At 29.0% G+C, this 20,525-nt stretch overlaps 1 protein-coding gene across 1 annotated transcript in view; it reads left to right on the forward strand.

The window, feature by feature from the left end:
* Window positions 1-9,377, forward strand: part of LOC123295329 (cubilin-like) — a 65,865-nt gene extending 56,488 nt beyond the window's left edge. Inside the window, exons 2-6 of the mRNA XM_044876638.1 lie at window positions 4,883-5,133; window positions 6,454-6,827; window positions 6,894-7,128; window positions 7,652-7,864; window positions 7,925-9,377. Coding sequence (XP_044732573.1) covers window positions 4,934-5,133; window positions 6,454-6,827; window positions 6,894-7,128; window positions 7,652-7,864; window positions 7,925-9,242 — 2,340 coding nt within the window. The 5' untranslated portion in view covers window positions 4,883-4,933 and the 3' untranslated portion in view covers window positions 9,243-9,377. The remainder of the gene's footprint in view (window positions 1-4,882; window positions 5,134-6,453; window positions 6,828-6,893; window positions 7,129-7,651; window positions 7,865-7,924) is intronic.
* The last annotated feature ends 11,148 nt before the right edge of the window (window positions 9,378-20,525 follow it).

The following is a 20,525-nucleotide window of genomic DNA, read 5'->3' on the forward strand; positions in this document are numbered from 1 at the left end:
CACATTCTTGAAACCATTTAGAGCAAGGTTAATTTTGTCAAAAATTTTAAAAGTATGGCCCAAATTTAGTAGGATTACAAGATCTTGTGTCCTCGAGTATCGTTTTGACTAAGAAAATTTCTGCGATTTTATGCCATTGTGATAGTTATTAATTACATATATGGTCTAGCTAGTGTTGTAAGTTATTATCTCTAGGTATTTTAACAAGAATTTACGGATCAATCAAAACTCTAAATACCTTTCAACTTTTTTTATTACCCTTTCTGTACGACAACCAATTAACCAACCCTGCTCATATTAATATTTTCAACAAAGTTATAAAACTCAAAGTTGCATAACATAAATTAAAGGTTATATAATCATCATCATTATATAACCGTTTGTGAACGTTATATAAAATGTTATAATATACACCAAGTTATGCAAGAAAAAAAAAAATAGAAATATACATACCATATCAACGGTCATAAAACGTGACTACACACAAACGCATTAAAATTTTCTTTAAGTCATTAAATGTTGAAATTAGTTTTGTTACGACTTACAAATAATTTGTTTCAGTTAATTTTTGGAAATAAAATATAAAGTAAGAACTATTAAAGTAAAGCTTTCCATTTTATATTGACATAAAATTATATGACCCAAAAAAATTCTACCTTTAACGGTGAATTCATTTACAAGTTTACTTTGCTCTTGTGTTTCTCCACGAAAATGTGGTATGGGTTATGTCATATGCCTATTTCACGATTCTCAAAAAATGTACAAAGTTGTAGTGAAAATTAAGCCAACATCAATGGAGAATTAACGTGTTTTCTCGTTATCTCAGAAACATTGTCCCTAAATTAAGAAATTGCCTATCAGATGATGCATGGTTGAGAATTCTCGTGCTTCGAAAAATATAAAAGGTCGAGAAAACTGAAACCCTAATTAATTCTGATAAACATATGATGTACAAAAGTTCCAAATTAATTTATGGTGGTGCATATCTTTAACTCTAAGCCTAATGTGGCTTCGATAACATTGGCAGTCAGTAAATTTGTTGCATGCATGAGAAGTAAATTTTTCTATAGGTCTAAGTCTAGTTTTTTTGAAATTTAATCTTAAAAGTTCATGAAACCCCTTTATGCGCTACATTCAGCGTCGGAAAGAAATATTATTCATAATATCCTGTCATTATTGTTATCTTTTCCCAACAAGATGTAAATTTTCATATAAAAGAATCTAATTCCTGACTTTATTAGTTGTGTTACATATTTTTAATGATAAAATATCTTACACTCCAAGATACCATGGTGGGTAATAATAAATGAGATCATTTGCATACCAATTTGTACTCTAGACATCACCCAATTACTAAATAATAATCATATAATTGTAATTATACAGTGAGTATTACATCACTTGAGATAATCACAACAAGAGACCAATTTGTCTTTGTATATAAAATAATTTTATGTATAAAATCATGAAATATTCTATACAAAGAGATCAGAAATCTACGATACAAGTTCAGGACAGTTTTAACTGAAATCATTCTATTTAAACTACGAAAGAGATATTTCACTATGCATTACACCGTCAGTCATTTAAAATCATTCCTTATTGAATAAAGATATATCTATGTATTTGATTTTATTAACAGGACCTTATTCTCATTCAAATTATTAAAGAGACAGAAAAAAAAACAATAAGTCTCGGTCTAAACACAATAACAGGAGCGACGTTAATTAAGTATAGAGACACTTTCAGCAACAATCAATCCTAGACTTCAGAGCTATTCTAAGCGAAAATTTTCGCTGTGTTAAAAGGTTCCCAAAATTGTAACATGTAAAATTGGGTAGGTTAAAATCAATGTGAAGTTTCAAAAATCCGATAGAGGATGGTTGTCTGTAAATGGTTCCTTAACTGAATTTTCTAGCACTGAAGGATAGAAAGACGTTAAAAAGATGCATTGCTCGATCATATTCCCCTACGTGTTATTCTAAACTAAACAATAATGAAGGCAACTTACTCGATGGCACAGTAGGTACCGCCCTTCAGTCGTAATAAGTTGGATTTGGCAATTTTGCAAAACGCAAATCGGTATTTGCGTGTATCTTTGAAAATAATTTTTCAAAGAGCTTTGAGACTAAGATACCGATACTGATCTTTTAAAGTTGAACTAATGAAAATTTTCCTTAACTTTTGTAATGTTTCCTCAAGTTTTTAACTTGATTTTTTAACACGCATGTATTAGCCCGGAATCTTATAATGTGATTTCTGCCCACTTCAAAACGTCGAATTGAATTGAAACTTCTCAAACTTATGAAGAACGAATGGCAATACAATAATTTATATATTTGTCCGATTATCTTGACCAGGATCTTCAGAACGATTAACTAAAAAATCTTTAATGGTGGAAACGCAGATAAAATTGCATAATATTAACGAACTATCGGTGAAACCACCCGCTTCGCTGGGCAACTGGCAAAGAATGTTTATACAAAATTTGAAGTAGATTGGACCAAGAAATCACGTTGTCCCATACAAAATGTCCCCATTTTTCACACTCTTAGGGGTAGGGTTTCGAAAAATCCTTTCTTATCAGATGTCTAAGTTATACAAAGAACACACCCTCCAAGTTTCAGATCTTTTCGATCTGCGGTTTAGACTGTACGCTGATCCATCAGTCAATCATTCAGGACAAAATATTTTATATGTATAGATTATATTTATACGGCAAAATGATTTATTTCACTCGGAAATGAACTTTTTTTTGAACTTATAGAAATCATTTTCTACTTTTTAGTTCAGCTAGTTACAGAAGCGTGTTTTTTTTTAAACATTTATTTATTTAATGGGTTTTTTTTCATAGAAAAGAACTTTGATTTACTAAAGAGCTAAGATAGATCGTTTAAAGAAAGTTAAGATTTGAAAAGGACTTCCAGCAGTTGACCATCCTTTTCATTTTAACCATATTCGTATTTATTATCAGAGACAACCCTGTAACAGGATATAGTTATTATATCTGACACAATCAGTTTCACAGTTGTCACACGCAGCTTCACGTTACTAAATCATCAAATAATATAATACATATACGTATAGTAATAATATATATATCTGTAAACTCATATACACAGATGTAAGTGAGTAGTAGAATAGTCTTTATACTCACTACTCGTATACTCGTACTCGGCTGATAGAGATGCACTCCAATGAACCGCACTGCGGTAACTTGAAAATAACAATATGATACTTGAGAATCTCATCATCATCATCATCATCTTCATGACTGATATACAGTCTGAGTGGTAACTTTACCTAGACATTTCTATCGAAGTCAGAAAAAGAAACCGTATCATCAATGCTCGTTACCTTGACAGACAACATCGTCATACATGTCTGTTATGTATGTACTATTGTAGACATCGAAGAGAGGTTACTGTACTGTTTACTGTACCAAGAACTATCATGTACTAGCTTGATACCCGCCCACTTCATTGGGCTTAAAAGTAAAAACCACCGCTTTATAGCCTCCTCCTCTTTTGATCTCACTTATCAACGTTCCATGAAGACAACACTTGAAGAGATTGTTTTAGCAGAAAGATATGCAAAGTTTTCAATTTTTTAAATTGTAAAGTAGTCATAATTAATAAAATATATTAGAAAAGGTAGCCATGAATTGTGAAATTTACTATTTTAAATTTTTACAGAAATCTTTAATTTATGGTTCAAAATCATGATCATAACTCTGCTCCATCTGTGATCATCATAAATTAAAGATTTCTGTAAAAATTTAAAATAGTAAATGTCACAATTCATGGCTACCTTTTCTGATATACTCAATGAATTATGACTTTTTAGTATCTATATCTTTTTAATTTATTCGCTCCGTGCGTGAGTTTCGTTTCCATGGTAACGATACACTACTTTAATTATAGAATTGTATGGATGCATATATAATTGTATGGATTGCATTTAAGACTTACATTGAAAATTTAATATTATTGTCTCACAAATTTAAATAAATAATTATGATAATTTACATTTGAAAAATAATATTTGTGCAATTTGATTTCTTATTTTCATAATTTTTAATGCATTAAGTTTAATTAATTAGTGTTTTTCAATAATTTTAATTTGACATTTCTATAACATTAACATGTAAAGAACTGCAAATTAGTAATAACAGCCCCCTTTAACGCCAAAATTTTTCACTGGAAGCGCTGGCACCGATTTTATTGTCCCTACCATGACTACGCACACAACGAATAGCTCATGTGTTATTCTGATGTATGAGCTATATTACTGTACAGTTTCATTAAAAATCATTCTCTAGTTTGAGCATGTTAGCGTAACAAACAAACAAATAAACAAACAAACATCCGTACTTTCACATTTATAATATATAGGGATGTGAGGTATTTGTTGGTAGTTGTTGTTACCTTTTTATCTTTCATGAACCTCTTCAATTTTTCATCGTATGCAACTATTCATATAATTTTGTTGTAAGTTTATCATTATGTAGTTTTTCTACTTCCGATATAGGCTTTTACAGAGAATCAGATACCTGTGCATTTAATAACGGTTGATGGCGCCTGTTTTGTGTGCATTCTCTTATTAGCTTAAGATTTTGGACTGGATATTGAGATTTCGACAGACAAACAGATCATGTCTGCAAATTCGGCCTAAAACACACTGTCAGATAAAATGTAGATCAATTCGCTTTAATATTGATTTTTATAAAATTTGGTATGTTGACACTGTTATATCGTATAAAACCTCTTTGACCCCTAAAGTTGAATTAGGCTTGTAGTCCGTTCTTTAACAGGCGTCTTTTGCATAGCGTCTAAAAATTTTTGAAGAGTCAATAACTAAACAGTGTTTTTTTCTTTTACAGATTGTCGATGGAAATGCAAAGACTGGTGTCAGTAACCGAAAAGATCCAGGAATGTTTTGTGGTGAAACCGAACAACCACAAACTTTTATATCAGAGACAAGTTTTGTTAAAGTCGTTTTTCACACGGACAACTTTACTGATCAAACATATTTCAGTTTCGATTCTAGAGCAGAACAACAATTTGAAGTATATTTACGTTATGGTCAACATCCTGAACTTTACCCAAACAGACGAGGAGAAGTTGAATCTGGGTAATTTGATCAAATATCTATATTTAAATGTGCTTTTAAATTATCACATATATGTAGGTTTAGTTAGCATAAATGTATAAGTTAAAGACAATTATTGGAGATAGTTTTACTATTGGCATTTCTGTTTCGTTAAGTATTTGAATAACCAATGTTATCTTGTTAGTTTTGAAACTAAGTACAGAACAGTTACAGTATGGGTCAATATATAATACGTTAAAAAATTCAAATAGTATCCTACCTTGTTTTAACTTAGAATGTCGTCGCAATATTAATTAAGTTTAATTGTTCCACCATTTTTCCAGCATGTCTCAAAACTTCCTAATATACGTGAGAACTTGACACTACGAAATTTCTTTCGACCAAAAACAATGGCATGTCATCTTTTACAAAACTTTCCAGGAAAGACGAGAGTTAATTTGGTGGAATAAAATTTCTTTTTATCTTAATTCAAAAAAAAAAACTGAGTTATATCAGACTCGTTTCTTTTGCATACTCTACCCTATGAAAAAAGTTTTATAAACATGACAAATGCAGTCAAGAATCTGATAGAGTTATACAGGGTGGAACGTTTTAAGCTAGTATGGCTAATAGCTCGTTTTGTTGCTAACCAATCAAAAAATAACGTAAACAAAAGTTGGTGCGTTTGATGGGGGCATAATTTTCTGACATGAGATTGAACCATAGTTCTACGAGTTGCTTTAATAGTCAATTAAAATCTTAGACAATGAAAGAAAACACGCTAGCTACAGAAAAATGATTTAACCAAAAGTTGCCTAGGGCAATAGACGATATCCGCCTGTGTCCATGACTTGATTTGAAATTCAAAGAGAGTTAGGCCTCTAGGAACAGTCAGGGGAACTAGGCCTAATCTGATAATAGATTGCCATAATGGATTAAAATGATCCACCTTGTATTTACGGTATTATAAGACTATCTATCTTTTTCTACTTACATCGAAAGTAAAAAATTTATGTAAAAAACATACTTACCTTCTAATTCTAACGATAATACTTAAAATTACTGAAACTCAGTACTTGTCCTCGTACTATAGCCTTAGGAAATAGAAACAAATACAGAGTGGAGCAATATAATATTTATACAATCACTACCAAAGGACACGTTCGAAGATACTGGTCTGTCTGCCTCTTTTTACAATGTTAAACAACTTAAACGATACCATAACTTATTCCCACCACCAATCAAAGAAAGTTTGAAATAGATAGTTTCAGTTTGCTAAATTGCATTAAATTTGTTGACACTCATTCGTTCTTATTTGAACGAAGAATTAGGTACATTTAACTTTTTATTTTTTTTTTTCAGTTCATATTGCGAACGTAAATTTCGAGATTGTCGTTTACAAACATGTTATGTTCAATCACCTGCATATCCTGGAGTTTATCCGAGATCGTTGCATTGTAGGTATCATTTAAATACAAGATTACCTTTTATCAAATTATATATCGAAAATGAAGAATTTAATATTGATGGACAAAGATGTGAAAACATTATGACATGCCCAATGAGACCAATTTCATCAGGTTCCGAACATTGTCCATATGATTATATTCGCATATATGATGGGAAAGATGAAACAAGTACAGTTATTGGTACATTTTGTGGAATGGGAAAATTCCCTTATTCAATAATAGGAACTTCTCAAGATTTGTTCGTTGAATTCATAACTTCACCAGCAGGTAAGTTCCCAAACACTTATTTATTCTTTGAATGTTTAAACTAAGTACTTAATTTGATTTCAATAGGTCCACTACTTAATACTGGATTTCATTTCAATGTTGGAAACTGGCCTGGGCATGTTGATACAGCGGGAAGTCGAAATGGGACATGTGATTGGTTACTGACATCCAGATCTTTGAAACAATCTGGTGATTCGGAAGGAATATTTCTATCAGTAGCTCATTGGTATCCCCCACATACATCTTGCACCTACCTAATGCAAGGAGAATCTGATGAGATTGTTCGCTTATATTTTCCTAGGTAAGAAAAACTTTCTATAGGTCCAATTATTAAATTAACTTGATTTTTATAATTTTTGGATTTCATCAAATCCACTGAGGTTCATCAAATTCCCAATTATCCCAATTTATCTCCAATTTCGATAAAATTCAGTATATTAACAGATTTTCTCGATTTTTTCAAAGGGGTACCCCTTAAAAAAATTTTAAAAATCGAAAAATTTTTTTTATCTCCAATTTCGATAAAACTCAGTATATAAGGTGCATTTGTTGACTGGTCGAATAGTTTTTGAGGTACGAACTAAAATCGATCCAAATATTGTGATATGTCAGAAACTCTGCATCCAATCATTAAATTAACCTGATTTTCATACTTTTTGGATCAAAACTACCCCACCCACCGATTTTCATCAAATTCCCAATCAAAATTTTTTTCCCGAATTTTTCGATTTTTTCAAAGGGGTACCCCTTAAAAAAATTGCAAAAAATCAAAAAATTTTATTTCAAGGATTTTACAGTACCCAATGATTTTGATCTTTTTCCAGTTTTCGAATAAACCGTATCGAATCACCTATATCTCCAATGGAAGGCGATTGCGGAGAATCACTAACATTATACGATGCTTCATGGCCAGATGATTCACGCATCATTAAAACATTTTGTGATACATTTTCGAAAGCTATGGAAAAACACGATTTTGTCTCATCTGGTAATGCACTCTTTGTACGGTTTGAAAGTAAAACTGGGAGCTATAGTGGGTAAGTATTGTTAAAAACCAAAAACAATTCTATTTTTAACATTCGACTTTCTTTTTCAAGATCTTCCTTGTATTATTGGGCACATTACGATTTCTTCAACAACACAGCAATGGGTGAACGAGTTCCACATACTGCTTGTGATGAATCCTTCACATCTTGGAAATCACGACGTGGATCTTTAAGATCGCCACTGAATACATTAATTTACAAACATGCAGCTGCAAGTGAAGATGTAGCTTGTCTGTATCGTTTCATCACCGATAAACGTTTATTTGCGCGTGTCATTCTAACAATAACTGGAATATATTTTAAAGAACATCCATATAATACTGGACCGTGTGGACATTGTTATGAAGATCGTGTAGATAAACTCTTAGTTTGGGAACCAATTCCTCCAGGTGGTAACGCTTCAAGTCCACTTATACCCATTCATAATGCCTTACAATCAGGGATAGCTCAATGCTTTTGTAAAGATGAAAACATATTTCCAAAAACTATCATATCCAGTGGTGAACAAATAAACTTACAATTAATCGTGGATAATGCTCATGCGGCAACAAGTTATTTTAAGCATCCTAATGCATTATTTAAAGCAAAATATGAATTTGTACATGGTCCATTATGTGGCCCCCCACTCATAAAACCTGCAACTGAAGGAGAAATTCATTTCCCATATTACGAAGCACTTGGATATGTAGAACCGCCGAAAGATATTCATTGCATATGGGATTTAGAAGTAACAAAGGGTAGAGATTTATGGTTACATTTTGATCGCATTAAATTTGCTTCAAAACATTGCGAGGAAGGAAAAGTCGTCATATATTTAGCAGGCAGAACTGACCCACATTTAATTGTATGTGGTGAAAATGTTAGTGTATCTCAACATTTACCAATTTTCCCAGCTTCAGAACTTATTAATGTAGAAAGTTTGGAAGCTGAACAAACAATTCAAGTGCATTTTATTGCTTTATCATCTGCAACGCGTAATGCATTCAAAATTGCCTACACAGAATTGTATCATTTACCAAGAAATGAGGATGGTAGTTTAATGCAATCACGACTAACAGAAGGTGGAGAGATACCATCAGACAGTCCTATGGAAGGATGTGAATTCCCATGTCCTGGTGAAGGTGGTCTTTGTATACCATCAAGATTAGTTTGTAATGGAATTATAAACTGTCCGAATGCAAATTCGAGTGTTGAAATGAATGATGAATCTCCAGCTTTATGTTTGAAAACAGAAACTGAATATATAAATTGGTGGGCGATTGGTTTAGGTGGAGCCAGTGCAATTGTTGTTGCAATTATGGTTATTGTTTTATTATGCCGTTGTTGTTGCCGCAAAAGACACGAGAGTCATATTGATGTACCATACTGACATCACCGTAGCCAGTTAACAGCTCATCATCCGAGTAATTATGCTGTTGACTGGTAGTATTACTTTTTTAATTAAAATAGACCCATTAAGTTTATGGGTGTTTCAAAAAAGTAGACATCAAAGTTGGAATTTTAAACAAGTGATAATATATCTATATTTTTGAAAAAAAGAATATGATTAAAAACTGTCTTCGAGATATTTTTATAACCAATTTAATTAAAATTCTGTTGGCAAATATATTATTCTAAGAAGTTTAACCGATTCAAAAAATCCCTTCTTATTTAAATTACACTAAAAGTTGGATAAAATTTGCAGAGAAATGTTGATATTTTGAACTAAAGGAAAATCTAAATTGAGAGGAGGTAATAAGATATGACGCGCTTTAGAACTTAAAGTTATACGGGCACTGCCACAATATCCATTAAACATGTAAAAACTAAAATATTTTAGTGATACCTATTCATAAAAAGTAGTTAAAGATTGTAGAGTCAAGCTAGTCTTCTTTGAATACTTTAGCTCTGTTACGCTAAAATGGGAAGCTACTCAAGCTGAAATGTCTAAATAAATTAAAACGTCAATTAATTCAAAGTCAATAAAATTAATTCAATTTTTCGCTTTGTAATTTTAATAATTTCACGAATATAAAAATAAATAAAGGCAACTAGGAGTTTTTGATTGGTCAATGAAATAAAATCGATAGCAGAATTCGTAAAAACAAGTATTTGAAAATTCGAACTACCTACATTATGATTTCGACGTTGCCTCATCCTATTTCTATTTTAGCAATTCTTGCTCTATTTTAGCAATTCATCTAGCAATTCCTGCTAAAAGCGCCTTTAAGTGATTATTTGGTTCATAAACAACACATTGAAAATCAATGTTTCATTTATATCAGATGGTGATACCCGTATAACTTTAAGTACCAACTGAATATAATGATTTCCTGAAAGCTTTCTTGAATATGGGTAATGCGTCAAAGAAAGTGCGAATTGAGCGTCAAATTAAGTCAAGTGGTCAGTTTATGCCATTATAGTTGTTTACTTATCATTACCAAGTGTTTAATTAAAAATGAGGTCATAGGGTATTACTTTTTCTATGTATATCTCGAGATATCAACTTTAGATATTAATAATTTTTTTTGTCGCTCATTTTTACAATTTGATTAGGTCATTTTCAGCTATTTGAAACCCTTATTTGACGCTCAAGCTCAAGCCAACACCAAGCATCATTGAGAAGTTACATCTTTACTTGTCTTCAACAATTGATACGACAACATTAGATAATTCATCCGCTCACCGACTTACATTCGGCACCGATAACCATTTTCAAGTTTTAGTTAAACCAATAAAACAACTGTGTGGACTTCGAAACTTCAACTACGGAAAATGTTCATTTTACAAATTCAAGAAGTGTATAAGTTTTTTTTATTCAATAATAAATAATAATAAAATAATGTGATAACTAATGGTCCAGGCAGAAATAAAGGATTATAAAATAGCTACAATTGAGTGATGATCTCTCCCTTTTTGAAACACACTAATAATTTTAAAATAATAATAATGCCTTATTCAAAAACAAAAAAAACTAAACCAGAAAACATTTAAAATGTGATTGTGTGTATGTTATTTCAGTTCAAAAACAAAACAAAAAATGATTTTTACAAAATCATACAGACATTTGACTTTCATATCACGGACGGTGCTAGCGCATGTTAAAAAAACGTAAACAATTAAAAAAAATACAAAAAAACTAAATAATAATTTACTTTTGTTAAATAAAAAAATATTAAAACGAAGAAATTCATTTGCACTAATGAAAAAAAAATAAATAAATAATAAACGTTCCACACCGAAATCATTAAAATAAAAACTCCTATAACAAAAAAAAATATATATATATAATATATTTACGAATATTATTTTTTAAATATGAATTTTGTTTATTTATTGATGTTGGAAAGTTATCGAAAATCAAATACAGATATTATGAAGATACATTCTATATACTGAGTAAGAACCATTGCGAATATTCGAGAATCCAATGGCGATAAATAATTTATTGTTAGCTTGTAAGCTCTGTTGGATTTTAATGCTAAGAAAGACTCTATCTAGCGATAGAAAAAAGAACTATTGTCAGAACGACATCTTAGCGTTAAAATCCATGTAGATTTAAATGTAGATACCAAATTTAAATTTTTGAATATTATTCAACTGGTTTCTTACTATTTAGGATTTTGTTCTCGTCGGATAACCGACGGAACAATATTACTTAAACTCCGCTGTCCGTCCGTCCGTCTGTCTGTCAGCAAGAGTCAGCAGAAATTTTGACAGTTTATTCCTCAAGAACATATATAAAAAGGACATGAAACCTCCTATGTCGAGCTATAAGTGCCCGTGGCTGAATTTAAGTTGCCTAACTGGGCGGTGTCTAGTCATCAGTCGTTGCGTTTTTTGTACTGCGCATCAGGCAGTCTAAGCAATTGAACATTTTTTCAATCACTTTCATTCATTGGAAAAGACAAAAAAATGAAAACAAAAGCCAGCCTGGAGAGGACTACCTACCGCTACCCTCTCCAAGTTTTACGTCCTTAATACTTATGTTCTTGTTATCACTATTGCCGCTAAAACAAAACATAATAAAAAACTGATCAAGTGAGAGTTGGACTCGCACACAAAGGGCTCATTGAATGATTCTCGAATAAATTCGGAATGCTTTATACGGTACAGTGTTTTCTTAACTGGAAAAGTAGATTATATTCGATTTGGAAGAAAGTATGAAAGTTTGCAACGTTGCGAGGGTTAAATATTAATATATTCTTTCTGAATGTCTGATAGCTTTAACTCCCGAAACAATCTGTGGATTTTAATCAACGTATGAGAAATATTTTACCGTTTTCGACCTATTATGACGAATATTTTCAAAATTCGACAAATTTCCTACTTTCTTTCGAACAAAGATCTATTTCTAGTTAAGTAACCGCTCTAGGTTAACATAGTTTAATGATTAAGAACCCCACACTATTTGAATGGAAATTGAATCTCAATATCTGAGTTGTTGATTTTGTATATGCAACACGGTGTAGTTATTTTTGATCAAAGTGCCAAAGGTCGTGAAGCTCTAAAATAATAATTTGCTTGGTCTACATAAGACCAAATTTGGGTCGTTTTATGATAAATATTATAAGATTAACATTTCAGTTTATGATTTGACATAATAAAGATCTTATGACATATTTAAGTCATAATATACTCGCTGTTAACAACATTTACGATATTAGCTAATTTGGCCAGAATTTCACCGCACAATTATTTATTTTAGAATATTATGTTCATGGACACGTCTTTTGATCAGAATAACATTCGAACAAAACACAATATCAATCAATATGACAGAAAATTCAATTTCCATAAAAAGAGTGCTGGATAAAAGATTACAATTTTTGTAAATGCACAAATATTTAGAATATTTATTAAAGTATTGTAATTAATTATTTTTATAACTTTTATTTTGCACAATGTAGACTTTTTAAGTATAAAATGTTAATAAATAATATTGTAAGAACACATTTTAAATGAACCATATGAGTAAATCATGAATTTACTGAAAATTTTGAAAATAAACTTTAATAGAAAAAAATAGAATTTGGAAATTTTCACAATTATTAGTGAATTGTGAAGGTAGATTGGCTGTGAATTTCTAATCAGAACACTGCCGCAATCCTTTTTTTAAGGGTATACATAAAACATGCATTGCATTTCTGAATTATTTATTTGTGTTGATTTGAAAATATATTTTCAAAAATATTCGGGGATTTATTTTCCGTAGACAAATAAATTAGGTTTAAGAGAAGATATAATCCTTGGTACTGTGTATCAAGGTATCCTTTCTTTCTCGTAAAGAGAAATGTAGTTTGATGAAGAAAAGTATTATCCTTGTAACCATCAGCTTACATAATAATCAAAGCTCCTGCAACACCTCTTCTTAAGTGGCTCGTACTCATTCTTTTTATTTTGGAGTTAGATATAAATTTTGATGGTAATTCTTTCATAAGTGTTACATCAGGGACAAAAAATATTTGTAAAAGCATGATTTCACTATTTTGAGCCTAAATATCTAAACCTATCTAAAGTTAACATGGAAGCTATTACATGTCGCAGTCAACTATCTTAATTAGCCGTTCAGTTAATAGCTTAGCCTTTTTACTAAACGGCCTGAATCAACTCTGAATAATATTCAACTGTAGTGCCTAATACAACATTTAATGAACTGGCTGGCTGATCTTTAGGCCATTCAAACAATAGGGTGACCATTTGACAAAAAAAAAGATGAAATATTTGAAAATAGAAATTGTTTAATTACGTAATTTAAAATATAATATATTGTAATTTGGTAATGATGAGATCAAATAGCGTAACTTAATAATAAAGTACACATGTAAGTAATTAAAATATTTGTTTACGCAAGTTAAACTTCCATGGCATTAAGATCAGCAAATAACTTTATTTTTAGAATAATCACATCTATTTTTTCGACATTGATTCATAGCTGGCTTACAACTACATTTTTGGAATGCGTGGCCATCAGAAAGTGGCTGATTTACCACGGCCTCTCTCAAAGGAATTGGACCTTGAAGATGAAATATAACTTGCGTATGTCCAATCGGATAACGATTCACCTCAATTTTCCGTAAAACAAGTGAAATGGAGTTAATTCGCAAAAACATCACCATAGACACATGGAAAATTTTTGAAAGTAGAGTCACGGAGTTGATCAAACTATAAATGTTTATTGCAAACTCGAATAAATTTTGATACATTCAACGCAACACTTTTAATGAATTAATTTCCAGAATAATATTCTATAAAAATCAATTAGTTTCCATATTATAAGCCTCATTCAAAAAGCTTCATATTAGTTTTGATTGCTTATTACTAACTCGAAAAATTTTGATAGAATTCACATCAAAATGTATTTTGATATAATATATAAAATCGTTGTTTAAAACTGTAATAACTACAATTTTTAAATTTATAAATCAGATAATTTTCTAATATCAATAAATAATTGTAATAAATTCGAATAAAAAAATTATAAAAAGAAGAAAAAAATACTAAAAAAATATGTAGAGTTTAAATTAAGATGCCTGCTAGTGTGTTTATAAAAAAAAAATTATTATTTGGATACTTGATATTATTATTTGAAAATGCATTCGCATTATTTCGATCGTTAGTTTCGATGAACGTAAATCGATAAAGCGGCACCATAATAAAATTGAAAATATTGATACATTGTAAAATTTAAAAACTTTAAACCGAGTCTTTGGTATAACTGATAATAAAGTCGATCGATAATTGAATGTGTCCTCCATTTTTGGTTTAAAAATTTATATTTAGTAAAAGTTAATAAAAAATATTTTTGTTCTAATTAGTATCAAGTATGTAAATATTTGTATACATAGACGAAACTGAAATTAAAAAATTGTATTTAAATTCGAAACGATTCAAAATAAAATAAATTTTTAAAATTAGTTCGTTATTTTTTTGTTTTTAAAAATCCTCTATTTGTAATAATATTTAAATATTGCCCACAATAATATTCGTGAATCACATACTTTCACATTGTCAAGGATACCAACAAGAAAGAAATAAAAATGGACTACTCTCGGAAAAGAAATCCTTAGTAATCCCAAATATTTCCAAGCCCACTTCAAATTTGTTAATAACAATAACTTAATCATATGAATAATAACACATTTTTAACTAAACATGTAAATACTGTATAAATCTCCGCGTTCGCTAATGACCTAGACGTTAAAAGACACCTTGAATAACAGAAATAAATTAATTTTTTTTTAAATATTCGTTTTGGTCCATAGAAGGAATTAAAAATTGCCAAAACTTACTTTTAACAAGTGAAAACAAACAATTGACTGAATTAATTGTTGAAATACCACGTATAGACAGTGTTGATTACTCTGTCGCACTATACATACATACATGTCACACAGTCATAACTGATATTCCCATATAATACATACTATACAATTTGCGCTCTCATGGGTAAACAGTGATGCTTACGAAAAAATGTTTCAAACAAAAGTTGTTTATTTTTTTATAAGGAACATTTTTTATATTTAAACTTTTGTTCTATCCCTAACGGTTTACAAGATGGATCCTACGGACCCAAGACCCAATCTCTTTTCGTTTTTGAGTAATTGTGATGACAGATAGACAACCGGAAATGGACTAACTAGGTGATTTTATGAACACCTATACCAAAATTTTGTTCATATCATCAATATTTTTAAGCGTTACAAACTTGGGACTAAACTTAGTATACCTTGGTATATTTCATATACATGGTATAAAAATTAGACCAAATTCTAAAATTTGGTCGTCAGATGATTTATAAGCATAATGTTCTTGATATTATACAAAATCAAATTAAACATCGAGCAGACCTTAGTTTCTGAGATAGATATGGACATTCGATCTTATCTTTCTTCATAATCACTGAAACATTATAGTTAAACGGGAAAACCATATTGAATAAAAACATAACAAATAAATAAAAATCAGTAGTATATTGTTATAAATGTTCAAAACATTTTGCTTTAATTGTTTTTTTACAGATGTACATTACAAATTATTAAAAATGTTCTTGTCATATTTTATTTTAATATGTAACAACATTTTCATTTCAATTTTTTCCATTTTATTTTTATAAACAAATATTCTAAACTAAAATTTGACTAACGTTTATTTTAAATATTGTTCACTATGATTGCTGCCATTTAATTATTTATTATTTGGTATAATAATTATTACTTAAATATATAATTTTCTTTTATAAAATTAAAATAAAAATCTTTTTAAAAATGATGTTTATTATTATTAGTTCATTTACGCACATTTACGAAGAATTTGAAATGATTTCATTTGTAAAATTTTCCAAATTTGTGGTTAAATAAAGGAAAATTTGATAATTATATAATGAATTGCTGAATTTGCAAAGTAAGGATAGGTCACTTCATGGACTTCTAGGATTTTGATTAACGAGTCATTATCGGAATTCAGTTATTCCAATTCAATTATGTTCAATGAAAATGAATAGGAAGTTAAAATAATTTTTTACCCAAGCCATTCCCATTCGTTGTCTATTAAATTGGATTTAATAATTCTTTGTACATAACTGCTTATAAACGAAAGAAAATAATCTCAGTTCCAATCCGATTTTGAATTTATAAAAATCTGATCAAAATCGAATTCAAAACTTTTATTTGCAATTGAATGAACTCTTTTTCATTTGTTACGAAATGTCTTTTATAATCGTATCCTTGCATTCGATCAACTAGCATCGAATTTGAGATCCTGATCTTAAATTGTTTTCTAAAATAGATAATTATCTAGATTTAAAAAATTAAATCATAGGCCTAAGGTTTAATTTTGATAAAAATATTTATAAAAAAGTGAGCAACTCATTTATGCATTCCATAACATTTTCTTCTTCAAATATTCTTCATTTATTGGAGGTGAATTATTGTTAAATAGAGCTTTGGGCGAGAAAAAGGAAATATTTACTACAAAAATTTAAGCAGGAAGCTAAACAAATTTTTTTTGTACATTTTTAATATCTATTTAGATTCCAAAATTTTGTATACTTACTTTCATTAAGATTCAATTTTCTATACTTAAACAAAAAATAATTTAAAATTTAAGATAAGTTTTTCCCATTTCTAATAAAAATACTTAGTTCACGAATTTTTTAAGTAAAATTAAATCGGATGGTATTATTTAGTGATGGGACGAATGTTGTATTTTGTATATTTGCGAATGCAAATGCTTGTCATTATTCGCGAACGCGAATGTTAATTAATGAATGTTCATTAGTGTAAAACAGTTCGTCGTATAAGTCCATTAAGAATAAACCATATAAGTCAATGGGGCAACTTCAAAAAATCGTTTTTGCATAATCCTCATCTTCAGAGTACTTTGCATGGATAAAATAAAAAGTAAAATGATGCTTGTTATAAACAAAAAGAATATTGAACCTTAACGAATATTGAATATTAGTCCAATGATTTACATAAAATAGGAACAACGAGTAGGATAAAGGATAATTTCATCTTTAATCATCTACAATAAAAAATTATCACTTTTTTGTTTATATATCTTGCATGATTTTTAATAATAATATACTTCATATTACAATCAATATTGGTTTTTTTTTTGTAAATATTCAATGGAATAAAATTTCTTAATTTAGTATGTACAAATTAATTTTAAAATTAAATATAATATTCTTATTCATTAAATTCTTAACAAAATATTATGCCACGGCGATATATTCATTTTATGTATATCAAATGAATCGTTCAAATTCTACAAGCACCATTAATGCACCACTGACTTTAACAAATTGAAAAAACAGCATTGAAAAATTTTTTAAAAATGGCTTTAATCCTGAGCCAATGAACCACGTATTAATTTTATTTGCATGTTTGAGAAAAACATTGATTTAGTTCAGCAAATATTTTCACTCAAAAAGAGCCCCCTGTTAATATTTCATGTATCAGAGAAGAATTAATATTGCTAAACAATGAATGTTGTTTTTCCAACTTTGTTTTAAAAATGTAAGTTAAATAATCGCAGTTTTCTATTGCGATTAACAATGTTTATTATTACCGATTCACTTCATGTAAATAAAATGATACATTTAAAAAATTGTAATGATAATAAAACATAACTAAGAAAAAAAAGAGAAAAATACAAAAATTTGAGCGTTTTTCGTTTATTAATCAAGATAAAGAACACATATACCGTATAATTTTAGTAATTGTTAATATTTTCAAAAATCTTATCAGTATTCATACAAAACAAAGAATAAATCAATTCTGCGCCAGAGAGAAAATCTATTTTTGCGCCAGTTTTTAAAATAATTAAACGAAGTGGGTTATTTATTAAAAATGATATAAATTTTTTGATGGGAAATCAATTTAATGGCATTATAAAAGAAGAACCTTCAACTTCACTTAAGCCTTCTACACACAGGATTCAACATGAATTCATTGTTACGACACTAACATCAACTGACCAATGGCAATCAAGTAAAATAAGAACGTGATCGTTTACCGCAGTTAAATATCATTGTTCATAATTGATCACAATAATTGTGCAAAAATTATTCTATTGTCTTTTTTATTTCAACTCGGAGTCTTATGATAATCGTACTCATATTTAAACAATCAACTGGTGTTCAAACCATACTCAATATACTCTGGATATTTTATTATTTTTAAGCACGTTCGAGCTTTTATTTTTTTGACAGTTGTTAGTCGTTTCAACTATTGACTAAACTTATAAATATTATTTGCATTTTGGCATGTGAAATTTTGTAAAAAGGTCAAATATCTAACAATACGTTCAGTATTATTCAGATTTTATAAGATTTTTCTTCCTTGTTTTAGTTATACTAATTACTCCGTTTTTGACATCTCATTTTCTTGCATCGCCTTGTTCATTATACCTCTTTCACAAATGCATTCTTATGTTTCCTGTTTCTAATCATTTAAATCCATTTTAAACATTTTCATACCATACGCTTCACTTTATTATATAAAGCTAAGCCTTCAAATAAAATAATTTCATTTTAATAAGTTACGGGGAATTACCCTGAGAAATTTATTTAAAAATATATGTTGTTTTTATTTTAAATATGGAAATTAAAGATTATATACTGATATAATTTTCAATAACGTACTTAATAAAAATCAAAAAATATTTTTTTAGACGTAAATCTTCAAAAAAAGTTATAAATGATTATTGTTGTACGAGCTAACTAAAATTTATTTTTGGCAGCGTTGTTATATTAAAAAAAAAACTTTTTTTTGTTTGTTTTTTTTTTCTAATTAACGATAGACATTTTCTTACAAAATTTTTAAATTCGAAATGTTTACAGCTCAGATTTATATTTTTAGAGTATAACACATATTATTATTGTTTTATTTTTTTTAAATTTAACCCACTTAACTATTTTATTAATCTGAATAATTGCCTCCATAACTATAAACTTACTTTATTTCCCTATGTATGCATTATTAATTGATTTATTTTAGATAGAAAAGATAAAGTAATAGAAAACTATTAAAAATTGTATCAAATCGTTACGAATACTTTTGTTTTGTTTTTTTTTATAAATCAATGTGTTGGCGATGTTTTTAACTTGTTCTTTAATAATAGATAACACAAATTATTCTAAAAATATTAACAAAATAAAAATTTTTGAATTAACCAATAAAAAGTTCATATCTTTACTCATTCAAATACAAAATTATCTATCATGTATCACAGTCATTTTTTAAATGATTGAATAAAATATAAATTTATAAAAGTCAGGGAATCCATTGCAATTGGCAATTTATTTAACTATAAGTAAAATATTTAACTGTTTTTCATTGCCTTTCCTGCAATAAGTGTATTTCAGAAACGTTATTTCTATTATTTAAAATACCGAGCATATGTAATTTGAAGTGAAAAAAGTATATTTTATTTAGTAAGTCTGTCTTTAACTATTTCTTTTAATATACAATCTGTTAGGCAGCCCGTTACACATTAGTAACCAGTCTCGACTTAGGCAATGTCTGAAGTAATTGAACACTATGTGAATTTCTTGAGCCGGCTCGTTAAAAATGTTAGACAATAAGTACGATGAATAACTTTTGTCGAAAGCAGACGAGTTTCAAGTTGTATAAAAGGTTTCTCTCTAAGTCGACAGAAACTCGTTAAAGCCATTCAAAAATCTAGGTGATACTCATGATTTTTTTAATATTTGGAAAACTTCCAATTTGCACCACAATAATTCCAGGTTAAACTCATTTGATTTGATGCTATCTGAACCAATCATTTCGTGGGGCTTGTTTTGAATAAATCCAGTCCATAAAAGAAAAGAAAACGCCTATAAAAAGTTTTTCGAAGGCTGGAAAAAACGCTCGTGAAACAATATTGCGTCAAACATTGTCTACTTTAAAGGAGACAAAATAATGATATTTGAACGCATTTGAGTTTTAAATGTTAATAGTTCTCGGTAGTTCTTTTAAATAACACAGTATTAAATATTATAAAATTCAATAACTCAATTTAAACAGGTCGAAAATAGGAGAAATAATCATTTTCAAAGCAATTTATAATTTTGTCTAATAATTGAGCAATTTCCCGTTGTAAACAAAATTAAATTCCTCAGTTCATTATAATTCTTATTAAAAAGAATAAAGTATATTAACTTTTA

The sequence above is a fragment of the Chrysoperla carnea genome, chromosome 3 (genome assembly GCF_905475395.1).
Source record: "Chrysoperla carnea chromosome 3, inChrCarn1.1, whole genome shotgun sequence".
Lineage (NCBI taxonomy): Eukaryota > Metazoa > Arthropoda > Insecta > Neuroptera > Chrysopidae > Chrysoperla > Chrysoperla carnea.